This window comes from Cordyceps fumosorosea, assembly GCF_001636725.1.
Source record: "Cordyceps fumosorosea ARSEF 2679 chromosome Unknown scaffold_1, whole genome shotgun sequence".
Classification (NCBI taxonomy): domain Eukaryota; kingdom Fungi; phylum Ascomycota; class Sordariomycetes; order Hypocreales; family Cordycipitaceae; genus Cordyceps; species Cordyceps fumosorosea.
In genome coordinates this window covers 500,405-521,612 of record NW_017387301.1, presented here as the reverse complement: position 1 = coordinate 521,612, position 21,208 = coordinate 500,405, and the positions used below count along the sequence as shown (strand labels likewise).

Here is a 21,208-nt window from a genome sequence, read left to right as displayed (position 1 = left end):
GAACTCTCCCCCTTTTCTTTTCTTTTTGGTCGTTTTTCCTTCTTGAATGCAAGCATCATGTGTAACAAAGCAGGGTTGGTCTCTTGTCTAAATTACAAAAAAGGGAAAGGGGTTCGTTTCTTGGTACGCTCTTTTTGTTTTCTTTATTTTTTTTTTTTTCATAATCATTCATCATAGATGCACAAACACACGCTCTCACACACACTGGCAAATGATATCCTAGCGGCGGAGTTTTTTAAGGGAAACAAAATTCGCTTTCGACATTGGCTTTTCTTTTTTGTTGTTCGCTGACGCAGGGTCGCTGACGCAGGGAGCTTGGCATTTGTGTCTTTTTCTCCCTCCCTTTAATCTAATTCCTTTTTCTACCCTGTCTCCGTCCTTGCATCTGTCCGTATCTTGTTATTCGTGGGGCTTGTTTGTATAAGCCTCGAAGAGAAGCGCGCTTCATTGGTGCTGATCAGCCAAAAGCGGTAGAAGTGCGTGTCATCATAGCGACACGGCTCTCCCGTATGGCAGGTTATAGCCTTGTTTCTTTTCTGTTTCTTCGTGTTGTATCATACAGTTCAAAAGCTACAATAGAAGAATTTACTCTTCACGTTCTCCAGATGCCATCCACATCATGTCTCGTCCTGACAACAAGAATAGTTGTACATCCCTTTTCTATTGTTCTATATGTAAACAAGTATGCTAATTCGGGTTTAATAATGGCTTCTACCAGAAGCATGAGGAAGCAGACAGCCACCAAAAAGACCAAAAAACTCCAAAATGCCATGCATCGTAATAAATCGTTCCCAATTCACCGGCAAGGTAAACCCCATGGTACACAGCTCTCTCCCACATCATCGTTGGTCTAGGGCGTTCGTTTACAGAGGCATAAGACCGATACCCCCGCCGGCATTCCTCACAATCTTGCCATCCTTCTTGGCCCCAGATGATCGCGAGGAACCCCCCCCTCCAAAGCCGGAGCCGGAGGCGTACGAGGAGCCACCGCTGGCTTTGCGGCCGCCGTAGCTGCCGCCACCGCTTGCGTTGCGCTTCCTCACTCCGCCATTTCCTTTGCGTTTGAAATACTTGCGACCTGTGCTGCTGCTGCCGCCTCCGCCTCCTCTACCGCATGACCGGGTTTGGGATTGGCTCTGCAGCGCAGGGCCATCCCTCTGGCCTGTCTGGCTTGCTTCTTCGAGGCGGGCGTGGAAGGCAGCCACTTCGGGCGGGATAGACCGCTGTGGTGGTGCAAAAAAGTGTGATGTCTCGCCGGTACTAGGCTCTGCTGCAGCACTATCGTCGTCAAACTCAATGTCAGAGCTGATGAGGTCTACAATGTCCTCGCCACCCTGGTTGCCCTCGCCCATCAATTCCATATACCCTTCGTGATATCGATGAAGAATTGGAAGCAGCTTCGGGCCGTGCTCTCTGACCTTGTCACCATCGATGCCGGGAATGCGGCCCATGCGCTCAATGCTGGTAGTCCAATTGATAGCCATTTCTTGAAAGTCCTTTTCGCTGAAGAGCGGTCGTCGTAGTTCCTTCTTGTTGCGGATATGCTCTTCGACTCTTCGTGCCTCCTGCACAAAGCCAGTGACAATGTCCTGATGAATCTCGGAAATATCATCCAGACGCGTCTTGGAGTGAATAGGGGGTCCAAACGGCTTCACTGGCTTTGCTTTTGCAGCAGGCTGCTTTTGTTTTTGCTTGCTGCTTGGCTTAGCTGGTCGGTGGCTGGGTAATTCTGCAAAGGCGCCTTCTTCGTCGTCATCGTCGTCCTCATCTTCATCTCCATCTCCATCCGAAATGACGAAGCCGTCATTGGCATATCCGTGCGAGGTTGCTGGGTATTCCTCGTCGTCGCTATCAGCGACGCGGGCGCGGGCGGCGCGACGCTTACCCACCGGCGAAGAGACATACGTTGACTGCACGTTGAGCGTTTCTTGAGCCTTGCTCTTCTTAGCCTTCTTAGTAGAAGCCTTTTTTGCGCGCGGCTCCTCCACCTGTACTGTCAGCATCAGCTTCCGCTGGCCATTGAGAAACTGATTTGCATGAGGCCCTATGGCTAAATACTGGATCGCGACACCGTATTTGCCAACTTTGTTGTTTTCAATAAAGGCCTTTTCTGCTAGAAGTTTGTCGATGACGCGGACGATTTGGTGCTTCATAAGCTCCCGACAGTCGCCACGGAATTCCTCGGAAAGGTGTTCTGCATGTGCTGGGTATTGTTTTCCACGTAGGATGTCCGCGCACTGGGCGGCAGTCAATTTTTCCTGAAGCTGAACCACGCGGATGGCCGATCTGGCGCACTCTGAAAAATCCTTCTGCTCAAACACTCTTGCTAGTTGGCAATTGTCGCATTGCTTCTGGCACTGTGTCGATGAAAAGTCTTCTCCAAAGTAACGCAACACTTCAGTTCGGCGACAGTCTGATTCGTTGTCGCAGAACGCAGTGACTCTGTTGAGCATTGCCAGTTGTCTCTCCTTTTGCACTTGGTTGCCTTCACCATCGTCAATCATCTTCTTGAGAACCACTATATCTCTTCTGCCGTAAAGAAGAATGCAATCCGACGGTTTGCCGTCTCTCCCAGCTCGGCCCGTTTCTTGATAGTACCCCTCCAAACTTTTTGGTAAGCCGTGGTGAATGACAAATCGTACATCCGGCTTGTCGATGCCCATTCCGAAAGCAATAGTAGCGACAACTACTTTGGTAGTGCCTTGCTGCCAGTCAGTTTGCACCTTGACCTTCTCCGGCGCTGTCATGCCAGCATGGTAGTGTTGGGCAGAAATGCCTTTCTCTCTGAGTTTCTCGGCGACGCTTTCCGTTCCCTTTCGAGAGAGTGCATAGACGATTCCGGTAAGGCCAGAATATTGGGAGTGAATCAGAGTGGCAATGGTTGCGATCGAGGAGACGGCGTTTCCCTTTGGCCGAACTTCATAGTAGAGATTGGGCCTGTTGAAGCTTTGCGAGAAGACTTTACAAGTCTTCATGCCGAGAACATGCCTTATATCAACAATGACATTTTGCGTAGCTGTAGCCGTCAGGGCCATAATCGGAACGTTAGGAAACTTTTTCCGTGCCTGCCCAAGGGCTTTGTAGTCTGGCCGAAAATCGTGGCCCCATTGACTGACACAGTGTGCTTCGTCAATCACCAATCTAGCAAACTTGCCATTTTGATACAGTTTTTGGAGCGCAGCGTTGAAGGCCATGTTCTTGCAGATCATTTCTGGCGTGATATACACCAGCTCAATGAAGTGCTCTGGGCTGCGTTGCCCAAAAGCACTCATGATCTCCCTTTTATATTCAGCGGTGCATTCACCGTTAAATGCGACGGCCTGTACGCCCAGTGCTTTCATGTGGTACACTTGATCTTGCATGAGACTCAGCAGCGGAGAAATGACAACCGTGACACCGCGTGTCTTGCCTGTCCTGATAACCGCGGGGAGCTGGTAGCAGAGCGACTTGCCGCCGCCAGTGGGCATCAGCACAAACGCATCTTGGCCTGACAGCGTTGCGTTGATCGCTTCCAGCTGGTTCTGCCTGAATCCTTTCATGCGAAAACGATCTTTCAACGTCTTTTGTACCTCCGCTGACCATGGAAACTTCATAAGGTGCGGCGGTATAGACAGTTCTGGCTGCGAAGAGGGTAGTGGCTTTCGCGACAACGATCGAGCTCTTGACACGGGTGCAGCATTTCCAGACGTTTCAGAGAAGACCGTGCGGTTGCTTGGAGACTGTTCCTTGCCAGATTTCTGGCTTTCGTAGTCTTGTGCAAAGGCGAGCATATCTTCGTCATCGCTGAATTCGCTAAACTCGTCTCGATCACGCTGAGGCATCCCGTAAGCCCCGCCTTTTGAGGCTTTCAGGGCAGAGCGAGGAGGAGGTGGGAGCATTATATCTTCCTCGAACTCAGACATCAGCTCGTCCGCAAATGTATCAACCTCTTCCGTCATTGCTGGACGTCGATTATTGGCAGCATGATGCAGATTAGCAGATGCCCTGGGGAATGGAGCATCAATCCTCTGCGGTGTGCTCGCCCCAACCGCGATTGTGTTTCCATTAGCAGGGTAGTGATGTAAGAAGCTGGAGCCGGGAGTCCCTCCGAATTGCGTTTCGTGGACAACTTGTGTTCCATGGGCCATTTCAGACCGGGGGTCCAAACTGGGCCGTGACATATTGACTGACACTCCTGCTATATGTTGAGTTCCCAGTACCACTCTCTGAGATTGAGAAGCTTCTTGCGCGGCCGTTGCCAAGTCGAGACAATCCGCTTCTTCAACACCGGCCGCAGTCAGCTCTTGCAGTAGCTCTTTCTCCTTCTGTTCCACTGCGTCCGTAATCTCATCAAGTCTCGCTTCGTCCTCATCAGTCTCTACCCCTTCGGCGTATGCTTTGGCGACATGGCCGGCAACGGCCTCACGTTTCTCGCACATTTCGACGTAGGAGCGAAAGGAGATAACAACGGCGTCAAGTGACTTTTTCTGCTGCAACAAGCGTTCTTTTTCTGCTTTGATCTCGTCACGTTTCTCCTTTGTACATCGCGCATCTATCGCCTGTCTAAATTCGCGTGCGTTTTGCTGAATAAGAACATCGACTTGCTGCAGCTTCTTGTCCAGAAGACTAGGGTTCTGTGACAAATAGGACAATATCCGTGGCGCCTGGCTGGATTGTGTTTCGGTTGGCGGAGGTAAGATAATTATGCTATCCGTCGAGACATCGAATGATGCAGTCGTTTCAAGTTGTGGCTGAGGTAAATCTGCAATTATTTGGCTAGCTTGAGATTGAATAGCTCTTGATTTTCGGCTCTCCTGGGATATATTTGCGAGTTTAAAAGAAGGTGGTGTCATAAACTCGTCATCCGAGTCCGGAATAAACTGTTCAGTCGGTCCAGCGGGCAAAATCGTGCCGTCGGTGGCTGGCACCGGGGCTGAGGTCTTTGCTGGAGAGTTGATGCGTGCAGTATTATGTGTCTTATTGCGCCGCTGGGAAGATTCGGGTGCTCCATGCTGAAGTTGTGAACCGCTGGGCTGAGGCCGTTTCGCAGCAACAGCTCGACTTGGGGACGAAAAGTCGCCAGGAAGACTGCTGATCGAATCCAGTCGTATTTTCCGTGAGGATGATGCTACCGTTTCCGCATCGCGCTTTTGGCGGCGCTTTGTACTGGTTGAGCCGTGCTTTCGGGAAGAAGACTTGATAGCCGGCGTCGACATTGGGGGCTCCGTACCGAGCATTTGATACACATCTGCAAAGTGATCCTCAAACTCCGCCTCCACTCCAGTAATATCAGTGCTCTTCCTCTTCTTTCCGATTCTTTGCTGTGAGGATGTTGTGCTCATGTCGCTGGACGACTGCAGCGGCACCTCTTTAACAAACTCCAATGACGCGACCGAGTGTACCGAGTCCGTCGTTAGATCCATACATTCAAGGTCTTCGGCATCTAGATCCGTGATATCTAGCCTAGTTCTCGAGATTGGTTGCTGGGGAACGGCTTTCGGCTTGCTGGAGGAATATTTGGCTTGGTCTTTGCGCGAGCTTGAGGGCGGCTCCCTCCTGCTAGAGCCGGGGTCGACATCATGAATTGTAGAAGCAGAAGATTTCGGTGTTGTATTTTCGGATTGCTGAAGCACCAGCGACGGTCTCTTAGGTTTTGTTGTCGAAGTTAGGCGGCCCATATCGTCCGGGGACAGCTGGGTCTGGCCGTGAGCTGATGTTTCCGGTCCGGCCCTCTCCCCTGGGCCATTGGCCGCGAGGCTGGGCAAGTTCTGTGACTTCTCTGTTGGCTGTAGCTTCTCCTGCCGTCTAAGAACCTGGTAGTTGGGGCTGGGAGGCAGGATTGAGTCGGGTACGTCCGAGGCGCCAAGGTACAGTTCAGGTGCGTAAGGAAAGTCGTCCGCGCGCGGTGTCGATAGGGAGATGTTGTTCAGCAGCCAGGTCAGGTGGTCGTCAAGGTTGTTGTGAGTCATGAATCCGATAGATTAGCATCGAGACGACGGGCAAAAACAGTAGCTAGAAGACAAGGGGCAATCATAATCATCAGCCGCTGTGTGTATTGTGTATCCATTGACCATCAATCACCGTTAAGTTCATGGTGCCTGGACGGACTAGTGGGGTCCGCGTTGAGACGCGTCGGTTAGTCAGCAAGATGCGAAAACACGTGACTTCAAGAGACGGTGTAAGTGGTCGTGATGAAGAAGTTTTATTCATATTCAGAGAAGGAAGGTAGGAGTTAATTGATTTCTTGTCGAATCGAGCCACTGGGTTGCATGCATTGAGTTGTTGTGTTGCGTTCCTAACCCATCAACTTGGGCTCCGTTCAGGACACAGATACGTACCGCAAACCAGAAGGTGGGTGGCGGCAAGCTAGGCACGCGGTCCTGCAGGAACCGGGAAATAGACAAAAATTGTGAGACTCGATGTTCTGCAGTCGAGACTAGCAGCCTAACAAGTACATTTTGCTAAAGACCAGGATGCTTCGCTGCCCAATGCGAAATGAGAAAACGGCGATCCTAAAGCTGTTTGCCCAGAGCAGTAGTGTTCAGTGGAATTAAAGCAAGGACCAGGATGCGATCCTTCTCTAGACATTCAATCTTACGAATTTAAAAAAAAAAAAAAAAAACTCCGTCTGGGATTGCACACCGCAAATTACTATGAGCCTCGTCATTTTTACACCGCGAGGCCGTAGCATGCAGCCATCACGGAGCCGATGGGGTGGGGAGCGGCTGTCGGCGGCATCGGGATTTGAGTGCTACCAAGGCTACCAGAAGAAAACAGCAGTGGCCCCCGGCTGCCGGGCGGAAAGGCGGTTGGCCGAATCGGGCAATTCTAAATGCGGCTTAGCAAGTCGTGCAGAAATAAGTGGCCGCTTTAGCGGAGCTCCCATTGGGGGCGGAATATTCGGGCTTTTTTCTGTGTTACGTTTGCAGGATGGCAGATAGATTCATCTAAAGCGGCGGCATCCACCTAAATCCCATCCCAACCCAACCGCCAAAAGCCGGAGCCGCATCGACACAATGCTTGTTCTCTCGTGTGGACCCGGCTTTGGCACTGTTAAATTTTCCTCTAAGCGGCTGTCGGTTTCTGCCGGTCGATCGCATCTTGATAAATGGCGATGATTCTTCCCATTCTAGTTTCTGGGCTCCCCAGTCCTTCAACCCTCAGACAGACTCCTGTCTGTGATGCTCGCTTCTCCCGTCCAAGACTCAACTTAATCTGTGAAGGCGATTGAATGCCCGTACCTCCTCTGTTGCTCGATATAATTACTCAATTCTGCCACAATGTCCAAACAAGAAGTTGTCACGGATTATGTGACGGACCCGACTGCCACTGGCCACTGGTCCGATGACGAGCACCACCACCAGAGCAGTCTCAAGACGACGTCTGCTCCTCCGCAACAGGGTGGTGTCGTCGCTCACTTTACTGGCGACATTCGTCCGACCATCTTTGCCGAGCTTCAGCTATTGCTTCTCACATTTTGCACCGGGATTCAAGGTATGTACAGCCTGCCACCGCCCACCGGAAACTCCGCTGACCTCTGTCGTGTAGACGCCACCACCTTTCCCGATTACCACTGCTTCGCCTCCAACCAGACCGGCAACACCGTTCTCCTGTGTCTGGCCATCGTCTTCCCCCAAGCCAACGGAGACCTGTTCATCATCCCCAACATCGGCATGGCCCTCGGTCTCTTCCTCAGCGCCGGCTGGCTCACCGGACAGCTCGGCCACCTCGTCGGCCCCCGCAAGCGGTGGTGGCTCATCCTCTGCAACCTGATCCAGACCGCGCTCGTCTTCGGCGCCGCCGCGGTGCAGTACAAGCACGGCCTCGACGACCGCGGCCCGGCTGCCCTCGCCGTCATCGGCCTGCTGGCCAGCGCGTCTGGCAGCCAGGTCGTGCAGTCCCGCAGCCTCGCCATGACGGAGATCAGCACGGCCATGGCGACGGCCGCGTGGGTCGATCTGATCATCGATCAGAAGCTCTTTGCCCTCAAGAATCGTCCCCGAACACGTCGGGTGTCTTTCCTTGTGGCCCTCATCGTCGGTTCTCTAGTCGGTGCTCTCATTTACAGAGAGGCTGGGTCCCCGACTGCCATCGCCGTCTCCGGTGCTGGCAAGCTCATTGTCACGCTCATGTTCATTTTCACGAACGCGGAAAAAGAGCAGAAAAATGCTTCGGCTGTTTGAGGACTAAAAGATACATAATTTCACGCACTCACGACATTTATTACCTGCATCTCTGCCAGCATAGAGCGTCTTGCTATTTTTCTCTTCTTCTTTCAAATTGCATCATAGAGGTCAAACATCTTATAGTCGGCATAGAAAAAATAATGCTTTCTTATTTTCAAGGACTATTACGGTCTTCTTAAATTTTAATAACTTTCACGTGTATCTTAAAGAGACGTTCCCGTCTTTTTTGTTTTTGTAAGTGCCTTCTCGTGCTGCTCTCACTCTCCACGGCATGTTACCGACTCCCATGTACTCAAGCATACCAGAGCTTTAGCGAAAAAAGACTGATCGTCAACCATTTGCCAGAAATCATCATTGTTATTATTTCCACTCGCTGGGCCGGCTGCATAGCCTCGGAGACAGCATTCCTCGGCATCGTGAAGTTTCACAAGCCCCGAGGCTAGAGCTCAGCAGATTCTCAGTCAACCCATCCAGGTCAGTGTCCATAAGTCTCAGACACGGAGGCAAAAAAAGCCGCTTCTCGGCAAAGGCAGCTCATGCCTCACACTTAAATGACCTCGCGAGCTAGTTCACGGTCATTTTCGGTATTGCTTTCCCGATCTGCTGAAATGTTGTGTTGGTAAGTATTGCGAGCCCTCCAAAGCCGACCGTTTCAGTTACATTACCTTTGCGGCCGTCCTATAGCTTTATTTGAGAGGTATACTATTTTACCAAAACTATACCACCCGAATTATCCCGTTCCAGCGTTCTCTTCGATACAAGCTTGCATCAGCAACCTTAATCCGGTCCGGGAGCGCCGCGGCGAGGACAGCATGACAACAACGTATGCCGCGACGAACATCGTAGTTGATTTACTATTTTGCAGTCTTTTTTCGGCAGAACACGTCATCTCACCATGTTTCAAATCCTTCGGAAACAACTTTCACATATTATTTGCCCTATTCTGTTGTATTTAATCCCTCAGACCCAAGGCTCTCATCCCCTTCGCTACATTATTTGTTCCACACAGGTCGGTGAAGCCGTGTCCGGGCCGGAACCCGCGGGAGCGATTCTGTTTAAATGTGGCAAAAATCGATATCGACTTACATGCATCTTACCCTAAAATATTCTTTCCACAGGTCTAGAAAGATCTGCCATTTAGAAGGACTGATGCGATATCACTCTGTGGTGCGACCGGGTACCTGCTAGAGTTCTGCTAGAAGCACGGTCAAAATTTCTCTGGAGCGGGAACCGAATGCAGGCACAATATCATGCCAGAGAAAAGGTTCCATTGCCATCCATTGGGCCGATGCAATACTCACGGCTGTCTCGGCAAAACCAACCTCAAATGCAAGAGGCTACGGCCACTACAGCGTTGACCCATCCACAGCCAAGTTCCATAAAAGACCGTATGATGCCGTAGCATTCTGTAGCCCTGCCGCACTCCCGTGAAAACTACCCTCTTTGGTGACGCGTTCTCCCGAGGGCGGCCGATGTTTTACAAGGTCAGAGGGCGGGTGGACGGATGTATAAGTCGGGCGAACGACCAAGTGAACCAATGCCAGCGGCGACTCTGTGACTTGTTTTGCTCTTTCTGGAGGGGCTATATTGAACTCAAAACGAACACTTATTTACTCGGCATATTTGCACAGCACCACCCCCGCATAAGATGGGCAGCTGGTCAGCTACTACTGGCCCCTAGTTGCTTGGAACTACTCGGGCTCTCGGCCGAGAGGCATATCAGCTGTTCGGCCCCTGGACCTGGAGTTGTCATTCCTGAAACCATGGTCCTCTGCCACGGCCGCCTGGCTGATTACTTGGTTCAGACCGAGGGGAACACAGTGGTGACTTTTGGCGAAAGTAGCATTCCCCAGGGATCATCTGCAGCAACCAACTTTGAAATCTAGCATGTCAAAGACACGGAGGAATGTGAAGCGAGATCCGACGTACCCCAGGACGTCTTTTTCGCATAAATCGCTAGTCGAAGGGTATCCATGTCATGATACAAACCGATCTTTTACTGTTTGGGCCCTGTTAAAGATTTCCCCGGCTTGTGCTGATCAGTGGCGCAAGCCGTAAGCACTTCCGGGCCGTGAGTGGCAGGCAGTGTAAGTCCACCAACCACCAGACACGGAAGGTGTTCATTGACCGCTAGAGAAACCGAGACGCAGGGCCAGCAAGAGGCTCGAGCGAGACCATCTTTTGCCAAGCTTGAAAAAAATTGTAGAGTGGAAAAGGACTTCATTTTGGTCAAGTTAGTGCATAAGAGTAACTAAAGCCGCAGTCAGGAGGCGTAGACATTATGTAACGACGGCTTCTAGGTTAGACCATTGGACTACAGAGACCTTAAAAAGATCAAGCAATAGCAGCCGACAAGGCCGAATATCCCTACAATTCACTATAAACCTTACAGTCCGTGACACATTCCCTGCAACTCATGGCCAGAAACTGTTGTTAGAGGCGGTAGAAATCACCCCTACCTCTTTTTCGCATTGTTAGAATCACAGTGAATGAAAGTGCTATTTTACTTTTTACCATTAGTCAAAGCCTCGCTCGTTCTGAGCATTAGTCGCCTATTGTCGGCCGTACTAAAAACGACGCCCAACCCGCACCGTCAGCCCCATATTGAAATGATCGACAGCAAAGAGAGTTTGCGGGGGCGGAGCAGGCCCTGTCCGGTTCCGGGGTAATTGTCCGTCTACGAGAGCAAGTGCTGGGATCTCGGAAGGGGAAAATACAATAGCATCACATGCCACGGAGGGGGCCGGAAATAGTGAGACAAATCTTGTCTGTATCTGTACTGCACAAGTAAAACAATATGCAGCCAAATGGTGTTCGTGCATATACACAATGTCACCGAACGAGACGTGTAAGCAGCCAGCGGCACTGCCGAAGAGACTGAGAGACTATTCCACATGCCAAACCTCAGGGTGCCGGAGCGGACCGAGGCGATCCAGGCCGGGAGGATGATTGATCAGAGACCGTTTCCGCGCGTGTTCGGAAAGAGCCTCACTACAACAGAGCCATTGAGAGGTCAGTGCTACAGTCACCGCCTGGTGACACCAGGCACTACTACACTACCACAACCCACCCCGGATTGTAGTCCATGTGACGCCAGCATGAAACCCGCAAGGCCGCTGTTGACATCGGTGCAGTCTATCAGGTTGGGAATAGCTGCAAGCTCGGAGTGTTTTACATAGTCGCTTATTCGCACCCGGAATCGAGCTTCGTATTACTTCGTCTCCAGGCACACCGATGGCACCATCCCCGTTCCAGCTGCTCGGCGTGTAAGCTGGTATCCGCCCGCACTCAGGTAACCCCGCAGACCTCCATGAGAGATGTGTAACGAATACTGTCCTTCTTGCTCCTTTGCGTGTTTTCTCTTTCTATAAAGAGTGCCGTTTCCCCTCCAGGGGGAATGACCATGCCAGAGCCATCTGTCCAAGTCGAAGAGGCCGCTGGAGCAGTCCATACCAAGAGAATCAAGTAAACTGGACTCTCTTTCTTTCTCATTCTACTTGACTTTTCCCAGTCTTTGCACTCTTATACCATCACAATGCAACCTCTCGGTCTGCTCCTGGCCGCCCTCTTCGGCACCACGGCCCTCGCCGTGCCCACCTCCGTGGACCACACGTACTCGGACCTGGCCCGGCGCGACCTGGACACCAACAAGTTCATCGACGCCGTCCTCGACTGGTTCCCGGGCCAGATGGCCGTGCAGGACGCCTGCACGCTCATCGGGGCTGGCGAGACCTTCCTCGGCAAGGCCTTTGGCATCGTGCCGACCGCCAACAGCAACGGCTGCGCCGACGTGACCATCGTCTTCGCGCGCGGCACCTGCGACCCGGGCAACGTCGGAGTCCTGGCCGGCCCGTCCTTCTTCGGCGCCGTCGCCCAGTCCCTCGGCGGCCGCACCCTCAATGTCCAGGGCGTGGCGTACCCGGCGAGCGTGTCGGGCTACCTCAACGCCGACAAGGCCGCCGGCCAGACCATGTAAGTCAAATAAACACTAGGATGCTTGCAGTTGCTTCCGTCGCTAACGAGTAATGATAGGGCCCAGATCGTACGCGATACCCGCAAGGCGTGTCCCAGCACCAAGATTGTCATCAGCGGCTACTCGCAGGGCGGCCTCGCGGTGCACAACGCGGCGGACGCGCTCGGCGGCGACATGTCAAATGTCAGTGCGGCCGTCATCTTTGGCGATCCAATGTCGCACCAGCCCGTGTCCAACATTGACCCGAGTAACACCCATATTGTCTGCCACAGCGGCGACAGCATTTGCGACCAGGGCGCCATCGTCTTGCCCACGCATCTTACTTATGCCATTGACGCGGCTTCAAGCGCCGCCTGGCTCTTGCCGAAGATTTCCTAAAAGTTTTGCGGGCTTGATCGAGCAAATGGGTTAGACCTAACGTGTATTGCGTGTATTGCGTATATATCTGGATGTATACAAGACATGAATGGCACGAAATTATGAAGCTGTGTTTCTCTTCGCTATATAATGACAGTCGGTGATAAACAGAAATATAAGGCGCAGAATTTTTCTTATGCTATGTATTTTCCACGAATTATCTTAGTAGTATTTCTCCGCGTCCGATGCGGTGTCACCATTCACAGCCTCAATGAATCGCTTGGTTGCAGTTCTACAAGGTCGACCAACGTGTTAATAGTACCTTGCTCTTGCCTTGGTTAAATTTTTTTTTCTTTTCCCTTCTTTTTCCTAAGCTGTGAGCATGAGCTTGCACTGACAGCAGGCAGCAGCTCGACTGGTAGCCAATAATTAGTTATGGATCATCTGCCAGCTGCCAATTTCCAACCAACCGCCAAGCAAATCTCCCTCCCTCCTCTTTTCATCTGCATCCACGACGACCTCGTTTGCCTGTTTGCTGCATCATCAAAGCCCTCTTATCCCCGACCGTGAATTCTCTCGGCCAGACAGCCACTCTCCACAGCCAAATTCCCCAGCGTCCGTGAACAATACGATTTCGTGCTAGTCGCGCTTGGCCGACCCCAGACCCTAGACTAGGCTCCAGCTCCTCCCAATAGGCTCACGGCCGCTCCAACACAGCGGTCAGTATGCACGATAATAGGCAACCGCTCCACTGGCTGGCTTCATACTAACAAGCTTCTTCATCACAGCCTCCTCTCAGGCCCGGTAGCGTGGCGTCGTGCCTGGGCTTTGATAGGCAGCACACCGCGACGGCGTCCTTTCAGCTCCAAGCTTGTGGAGCTTGCCCAACAAGCCTGGGCTGCGAATGCCTCTCGACTCTTTGAATGTGCCTTCGCCTAATCCTCCAACGGCCAAAACGCCATCGTGGTTTCGAAATCTGCCTTAGGAACCGACAGCCAAGCCGACTTATAAATGGCTGCATTCCTCGCGGGTTGCCAATTGGACTTGGCTTTCATGCTTCACTAAGACTGGCACATCCAGCCAACCGAATCCTGTTCGAACACACCTCTACACATCATTTTTCGTCATTTTCTATTCCCTCTGTTAATTCTCCCAACCAAATCCTTCCTCCTTCCCGGCCAACAACTTCCACCACCAATACCGCCACCATGGAAGCCCTCCCGCAGCTGCCTGTCCCGCACGGACAGCTTGCTCGTTACATCTCTGACAATGCCGACAAGTCCATGGTTGAGATCATGGAGCCCTATCGCAAGTTCGAAGCAGGACTTCGTGGTGTCTTTGCCCAGGACCGCCAGAATCCCGCTCTCAATGACCCGTACATCAACGTCTTGCCCCTTTTTACGGAGGATACCAGTTGCATCACTACGCGAGCTCGAGATCTCGCTTCCGAGACGGAAGAGGAAAAGTCAAAGTACATCATGGCGCTTCCCGATGAGCAACGCCGAGCACATGGTTCTCCGGCCACTGTCGGTAGCATCGCTGAGTTTCAAAAGAACTTCAATCTCTTCTCGGAGTCATCCCTCTCGGAGCTCGATTGGAGCAATGTCGTCGCTGCTGGCTCGTCTGTCGTCAATTGTCTCCTGCCCGTTCCCGACGCCTTCAATGTGAACAAGCGCAAGCTCCGCGAATACTACCACGAAAAGTTCTGCCCCGCATCTGACGTTGACCTGTTCCTCTATGGGCTTACTCACGATGAAGCTGTTGAAAAGATCAAGAAAATTGAACAAGCCATCCGAGATGCCATTCTTACCGAGGTTACAGTGGTGCGCACAAAATATGCCATTACAATTGCCAGCCAGTACCCCGTTCGTCATGTTCAGGTTCGTGGGAATTAGCGCACTACGTATTTTGCCTCTACTAACAGTGATGAAGATTGTTCTGCGTGTTTACAAGTCCATCAGCGAGATTCTTACTGGCTTCGATATTGACGCGGCGGGAGGAGCGTATGACGGCAAACAAGTCTACGTCACCCCTCGCGCGCTTGGAAGCTTCATCACCCAGGTCAATCACGTCGATCTAAGCCGCCGTAGTCCCTCTTACGAGAACCGTCTCTCCAAATACTCTCATCGAAACTTTGAGGTATATTGGGCTGACCTGGACCGCAAGCGTGTCGACCCAACCATTTTTGAACGAAGCTTCCAGCGGACCCTTGGCCTAGCCCGTCTTCTGGTCCTCGAGCGTCTGCCCACTAGTTCTGCAAGAGAAACTTATCAGAACAAAAGACGCCTGGAAAGGGGCAGGCCCCAAATTCATCGTCAGAATTTCCGCCTGTTTGGAAACATCAAGGGCAACCACGAGGATGAAGTCTCTGATTGGCTGTCTGAGGAAGATGTCAGCAACTACCATACCTTCACTGTCCCGTATGGAGAAAAGTTTCACGCGAGGCGTATTGAGAAGCTCTGCTACACAAGAGATTTGCTCTTGAATGCAGAGTGGAATCAACCCAAGGACCGCAAGGTTTACTTGCATCGCCACCCCGCATTCTTCGGTCGAGTTCAAGATGTCATTGAGGATTGCTGCGGCAGCTGTCCAGTCCCCGTCACCAACGAGGAAAAGGAGGTTTCTGAAAAAGAAGCGGAGATTTACATCTCTGGCAAAGTCTCGTTCATGATTGATGACCCTGGCCGACAACAAATTGGCTCCTTCAACCCTCTGACTGAGCAAGATTGGACCGACATGGCCTATGTTGGAAATACCGCACGACTATGCCAGTCCATTGTCGATGGCGATATGGATGACGTTAAGAATTGGTTGTCTCAAGAAGGAGCAGACCCTAATCAGAGAGATTACACGGGCAGATCGCCTCTCCAACTGGCAGTTACCTCTTCCACTGCCGAAATTGTCAAATGTCTTGTCGACCATGGAGCACGCCTGACAGCAAGACTGGCAGATGGGAAAACGGCTCTTCACCTGGCTGCCGCCCGTGGCGACGCGGAGATTGTTAAGATTCTGATGGAGAAGAGTATCAGCAACGAAGAGGAAGAGAATTGCAAGCAAAATAAGAAAGAATGCGCTTCGAAGCAGTCGACTGTCGCCAAAGCCGAAGCTGAGTCAACGTCTCAAGAATCAGGTGACCGCGACGAAGAAGTCGAAATTGAAGATGAGGATGAAGATGGAGAGCTTGTCGACGCCACAGAAACGGCTGCAGATGTCGTTTCTGTTGTTACGGGCTCTTTTGTCAAGGTCAAAGACAGTACCAATGCCGATGAGGATCACCTCCCAGAAGAGTCTGAAGACGAACCAGACTACTACCAGATTGACCTTCTGGCATGGGACATCCCTTGTTCTCCTCTGCATCTCGCCATTGTGCAAGGTCACGAGCATATTGTTGAGCTCCTTTGTGATTACGGCGCTGATTCCATTCTTCCTGTCAAAATTTTGAGCGACCACGAAAATGCAGCTATCCTCACTCTTGTGCTCGCCCTGTCTCTGCCGCCCGAGAAGGCCAAGTCCATGGCAGAGCGGTTGCTGAGACTCGGTGCCATGTGCTCCCAAGCTGACAGCAATGGATACACTGCTTTCCACCGCTATTTGAAGAGTGGAAAGTCTGAGATGGTGGATTTACTTCTCACCAACGACAAGGCTGCCGCCAAAGCAGCCGTGAATCATCTCTTAATGACGGGGTATTCTTGGAACATGAGCGTTGAGGCCCCGCTCCAGGTCGCCATTGAGAATGGTGACAGCGTCATGGCCTTGAAACTCCTGGAAATTGGCGCAAAGCCAGAGATCGATTTTGATACTTGGTTGAAGGCTACCAATTTCGCCAACGATGGAAATTTCTCCTCCAACAATCTAGAAGAGAACAAGAAACAGTTCAAGAGGAACGTTGAGCAGCCCTTGCTGTTCGCGGTTCGAGCAGCAAACGCGGATGTCGCTCTTCGACTGATTGAGGGAGGAGCAAATGTCAACTGCCTCACGGCCACCTCAGAGCAACTGATCCAAAATACGTACATGAGGTCATACAACAAAGGCGAGTCGGTTCTCGATGTTCTTCAGCACGTTATCAAAAAGCTTAGTGAGCCCGAAGAAGAGAGTTCATCTCCGAACAAGCCTAGGTTGCTACCTGGAATGGATGAGTACTTGGCCAAGCTCACGCCTGGCTCATATCTTCATGCACTTGTGTCATATGATATCAAAAACAAAAAGAAGATCTTCGAAGCTGGTATCAAATATTACGAGGAGGAGTCCAAGAAGGTCGAGGCAAGAGGCGGCGCCAAGGAGAAACAGGAGGCTATTGATTCAGCGATCTCCGAGTTGAAAAGGATCGAAAAGGCAATGATCGATGCCGGCGCGAAGACTTTTGCTGAATTGTACCCCGACATTGAGACGGCCAAGGAGAACAATGGCAGTCGGTACTATGCACCTGAGAAAGAAAAAGATGCAGTCTACAAATTCGACCTTTGGTTTCAGAACGATCGTACCATGACGGACAGCCGAAGAGAAGGATACATCGAACTGTAAGTCGAAAACTTCACACTGCAATCCATATGAGTGATTCTGACCCGAAAATAGAATGGAGGCAGCCTGGCAAGGCGATATCAGCAAGATCAAATCGTTGACGCTTCAGCCTTGGGGACCCGATCAGGCTCAGCCACCTCTCATGGCTGATATTCGTGATAATCACAACCATGCGCCATTTTCCTTTGCATTTCTGAGAGGTCATTATGCTACTGCAAAAGCGATTCTTGAAATCATTCAAGCGCAGTGGACCCCGAAGGAGGTGGACGAGGTCCGGTACAAGATCGAGGGGGAAAACGATGACGAAGAGGATTACGAGTACAGCGACGATGGGGAAAGCGACGGCGATTCAGAGAACCACGTTCGGATAGTCTCGGAAAAGGTGGACAAGAAGTACACAATCGACAACATTGGCGAAGTTTCGATGGAAGTTAGGTCGCACACCAAGCCTGCTGAACGGCTCATGGCTGGGTTCCGGGTGTTCACGCTCGAGAACGGTGAGTTCCAAGACGGCGAAGTATATGGTACCCTTTTCGCGCATGTGATCAAAAACGACGACATGACTGGTCTCAAGGAGTTGCTGGACATGGCACAGCACTTCTCTGAGGCTCCAAAGGCCGGCGATGAGGAGAGGAAGTCAACTTTCACATTCAAGGACGATGATTTCATCCTGGCTGTGAAGTCCGGAAATACCCAGGCGCTTCGTCAGATCATCAAGAAGACAGGCGCTGGCGTGCCACTGGACAATCTCGTCAAAAAGAGTGGCGTCGCAGTGAAGCAAAAACCGCGATACTACCAAGGCTTGACTGTATATGGCAAAAAGAGGTACGTCTCTATTGGTCTCTCAAGTTAGAATTTGAGACTAATGCAAAACACAGAAATGATTGGGCGACTGCCGGACGCAACATGGTTGTCCGAACATCAGGCGTTCAAACGCCACCACTCCTGCATGCTGCGCTCGGAGGCCGGCTTGAATGTGTCGAGTTTTTCCTAAGCGATGTTCCGCATCGACTTTATGCCGAATACTCGAGGACGAAGCAAGCAAGAGAGGATTCCCGATTGAAACACCTGATGGATGCTCCTGGCGGGTTCAGCCGGGCAATTTCGAAATGGCTTGGTGCTGACAGTGAGTATTTCCTCTAGATCGGCGCCACGAAGTTTTATTGACATATTTCTAGATGAACTCGTGCTTCATTGCGCTGTCATGGCAAATCCAAGCCAGGAAGCGAACGAACTTGTGGAATATTTGGTTGAGACTTGCCCCAGTTCTCTGGAAAAGAAGGCTGCAGGCGGATGCACTCCGTTGATGATTGCTTACCAGCTTGGGCGAATTGAGTTCGCCAAGATCCTGATCGCGGCTGGTGCAGATCAGTCTACAAGGAACGATAAGGGCGAAAACATCGTTCATGCAGTGATCAAACCAGACAGCCCCGTCTGTCGCACCAGAACCTTGCTGAACCTATTGGACTCTGATCTGCGCAAGCATTTATTCCAGCAGCGCCAAAGTCTCAAGGAGAACGGCACGACGCCGCTGCATTCCTGGATCTTGGCATATGGTAGCCGCAACTACAACTCCGCCTCAACAAAGAAAGTTGTCGCCATGCTCAAGCTCATTCTAGAGTATTCAAACGGCGAGGAGTTGGACATGCTGAACGGGGCCGGTGACACGTGCCTGCACAGCGCCATCTCTTTAGGCCAGTTGGCCATTGTCAGGTGCCTCATCGACTTCCGACCGCAACTGCTATACCGTGAGAGCGCGGTTGGCCGGACCCCGTCCGAGCTCGCCAGCGACCTGTTAAAGGCAAAGGTATTCGAGCACCGGCGCTCCCATAGGGGCCGTAGCAGTGGCAACAATAGCAGCGCACTGGCGCTAAAGGAGCGTGGCGAGGCTGAGTTCCTACTCGACAAGCTGGCGCAGGACGAGCTGCTCAAGAAAAAGGCCGAGGGTATGCAGAAGGCGTCGGGCCTCGCAGAGACGTACACGCCGCACGAGCTGGCACGCATCCTCGGCGCCATGGGCCTCGAAAACCCCAAGGACTGGGACCGCAACGATCTGCAGACGCCGGACCTCAGCGCCCTCGTGATCTGGGACCTATGCAGCGTCGCAGTACGCCGCCACGCGGGCAAGCGCCGCCTCGTGAGCCTCAACGAGGCCAATGACGTCGCACGGCGCCTAGGCGAGAGCGACGTGACGTCCCGCTACTTTAGTGTTAACAGCCGCCACGCCGAGGACGACGCGGAATCGGACAATGAATCGGACGAGGGCAAAAAGCTGTCCGACTTTGTACACAACTCGCTGCAGCATGCTGGTGAGTGGCTTGTCCAGGAGCGCGATGAGAAGTCGAAGGAAGCGATCCCAAAATGTGCGCAGTGCGGGGAGCGCCACAGTGACGAGGAGTAGGGGAGGGTTCAGCTTGGATAGTATTCCGTTTTCTGAAAAGCTGTGCGTGGCTTTGCTTCGTTTCTGTACTGCAATCTTTGATGTAACTAGCTGTCGATGCTTATATCGCATATATTGAAATGTGATTCAGTGTATTTAACGAATTATTTGAAAACGCCCCCTTAGGCAGACATCAGACAACATTGCTATATAATCAGGAGTAGAATGAATAATCGTGCATTGTCACAAAGGCCCGTTGAAAAGACCAAGTGGTGTGTTTTGAAGGAACAACAGAATATAGAGGGTTAACATTACAACAGCGATTTTTTCTTCTGCATTTTCATTTAGGATACAATGACCCTCGGGGCACCATCGCCCCAGAGGCCAACCACGGACATGGCAAACGCGAGGCCCGCTAGCCCGGCCTGGACGGCATGCGCCTTCGCGCTCCCCTGGAGGCGCCCACGCACCTCCTCGCCGTTGACCTGCTGCTCGTCCGCGTCCTCCTCGCTGGCCGGTTCGCTGTGGACGTCGCCAAGCACCTCGTAGCTGGCCTCCATGCGCGCGCGCGCCGACGGCTTCACCACCACCGGCCGCGGCGCTGCGGGGGCCGCGCCGCTGAGGAGTAGACGGGGGGCCGCGCCGCTGAGAGCGGCGAGGAGCGCGGCGTAGAGGAGGTAGGGGTGGCGGGCAGGCCGCGGGGCGAGCGCGTAGGCGAGCGCGAGGGGCGCGGCGGCGAGGGCGGGGAGTGCGAGGAGAGGAGCGCGGAGAGAGGCGGATAGGCGGGAGAGGGCGTCGCCGGCGGCGGCGGCGGAGGGCAGGTCGAGGAGCGCGGGGAGGGCGAGGCGGGAGACGGTGTAGGAGACGCCCTGTGCGAATATGTTAGTGGCGGTCGGAGAATGGGACAAGGGGGGGGGGGGACATACCGTCAGCAAGCCGAGGGACACGGTCCCTACGAACTTGAGGAGGGGAATGGTCGTGAACGCCATGGTCGTCGTCGACAGGGTTTGCAGCAGTTGGATACGGGGGCTGAGGTTTGTTGTCGGTGTCCCCTTGGTTGACTTGAGAAAGGGAGGACGGACCAGTGACAGCCGGCGGATATGGGATGACTTGGTGACGTTTGAAGAGCGAGCCGGCAGCCGGGCGGGGGAGGCGAGGAAGCGCTGGAACCAGTAACGCCGGCGCTAACAAACAACGGCCTAAATTTGGTGGGGAAGCTCGACAGGCTCGGTTTTCTGCCGGGCCGGCGGCGTTCTCCACAAAGGCGGTCGACCCAGCATTTGCAACTTATTTTTCCAGCCCAAATGCAACTTGTTCTTGCTTCCTTTACAACACCTTCAATGGTCCTGTGACGGGCATCGCGACAGCTTCGACTCCCAGAACGCGCCATGTCAGACCCCAGCGCTGCTGCTTGCTTACACCCCCTCCCTTGAATCGTGACATGGTACATTGACCGATCCGAACACACAAACGTCAACCCTTCCAAACGGTACGTCTTTCACACGCCAACTTCTTGCTCCCTCGACACACAAAAAAAATCTCCAAATGATGATCCGTTCGATATTTCTCATAATATCAACACCCCCTCTATAATCTTCAGGAAGAGCCGTCTGAGACGAACCCCCAACTGCGCGTGGCCGGGCTAGGCTGCCAGTTCCCGCGAACCTTTTCCTCTCCCGACTTCTGCTGGGGGGGTTCCTCGCCGGCCGCTTCTCGTCACAGAGAAGGAGTTGCCTGGCAGGATCAACCTGGCGGATGGAGGGGATGGAAATAACAGGTTCGTTCTTAAGGGGCTGACCCGTCTGGTTGCCGCCG

General features: G+C 52.6%; 5 protein-coding genes across 5 annotated transcripts; 3 read left to right on the top strand and 2 right to left on the bottom strand.

Annotated features, from left to right (window-relative positions):
• Positions 1 to 863: 863 nt before the first annotated feature.
• On the bottom strand, positions 864 to 5,948 carry ISF_00162 (RecQ family helicase MusN; the record flags this gene model as incomplete). The annotated part of the gene is made up of 1 exon (XM_018843769.1): positions 864 to 5,948. The coding sequence occupies one exon, from the start codon at positions 5,946 to 5,948 to the stop codon at positions 864 to 866; it is 5,085 nt and encodes a 1,694-aa protein (XP_018708219.1).
• A 1,311-nt stretch (positions 5,949 to 7,259) lies between these two features.
• Positions 7,260 to 8,162, top strand: ISF_00161 (DUF1275 domain protein; the record flags this gene model as incomplete). The annotated part of the gene is made up of 2 exons (XM_018843768.1): positions 7,260 to 7,473; positions 7,528 to 8,162. The coding sequence occupies 2 exons, from the start codon at positions 7,260 to 7,262 to the stop codon at positions 8,160 to 8,162; spliced, it is 849 nt and encodes a 282-aa protein (XP_018708218.1).
• Positions 8,163 to 11,700: 3,538 nt separating this feature from the next.
• On the top strand, positions 11,701 to 12,516 carry ISF_00160 (Cutinase; the record flags this gene model as incomplete). The annotated part of the gene is made up of 2 exons (XM_018843767.1): positions 11,701 to 12,137; positions 12,198 to 12,516. The coding sequence occupies 2 exons, from the start codon at positions 11,701 to 11,703 to the stop codon at positions 12,514 to 12,516; spliced, it is 756 nt and encodes a 251-aa protein (XP_018708217.1).
• Positions 12,517 to 13,703: 1,187 nt separating this feature from the next.
• On the top strand, positions 13,704 to 19,414 carry ISF_00159 (ankyrin repeat protein; the record flags this gene model as incomplete). Its single annotated transcript, XM_018843766.1, has 5 exons — positions 13,704 to 14,375; positions 14,428 to 17,012; positions 17,068 to 17,838; positions 17,892 to 18,139; positions 18,192 to 19,414. The coding sequence occupies 5 exons, from the start codon at positions 13,704 to 13,706 to the stop codon at positions 19,412 to 19,414; spliced, it is 5,499 nt and encodes a 1,832-aa protein (XP_018708216.1).
• A 323-nt stretch (positions 19,415 to 19,737) lies between these two features.
• Positions 19,738 to 20,382, bottom strand: ISF_00158 (hypothetical protein; the record flags this gene model as incomplete). The annotated part of the gene is made up of 2 exons (XM_018843765.1): positions 19,738 to 20,262; positions 20,320 to 20,382. 2 exons carry the CDS (start codon positions 20,380 to 20,382, stop codon positions 19,738 to 19,740), a joined length of 588 nt encoding a protein of 195 aa, XP_018708215.1.
• Positions 20,383 to 21,208: the final 826 nt, after the last annotated feature.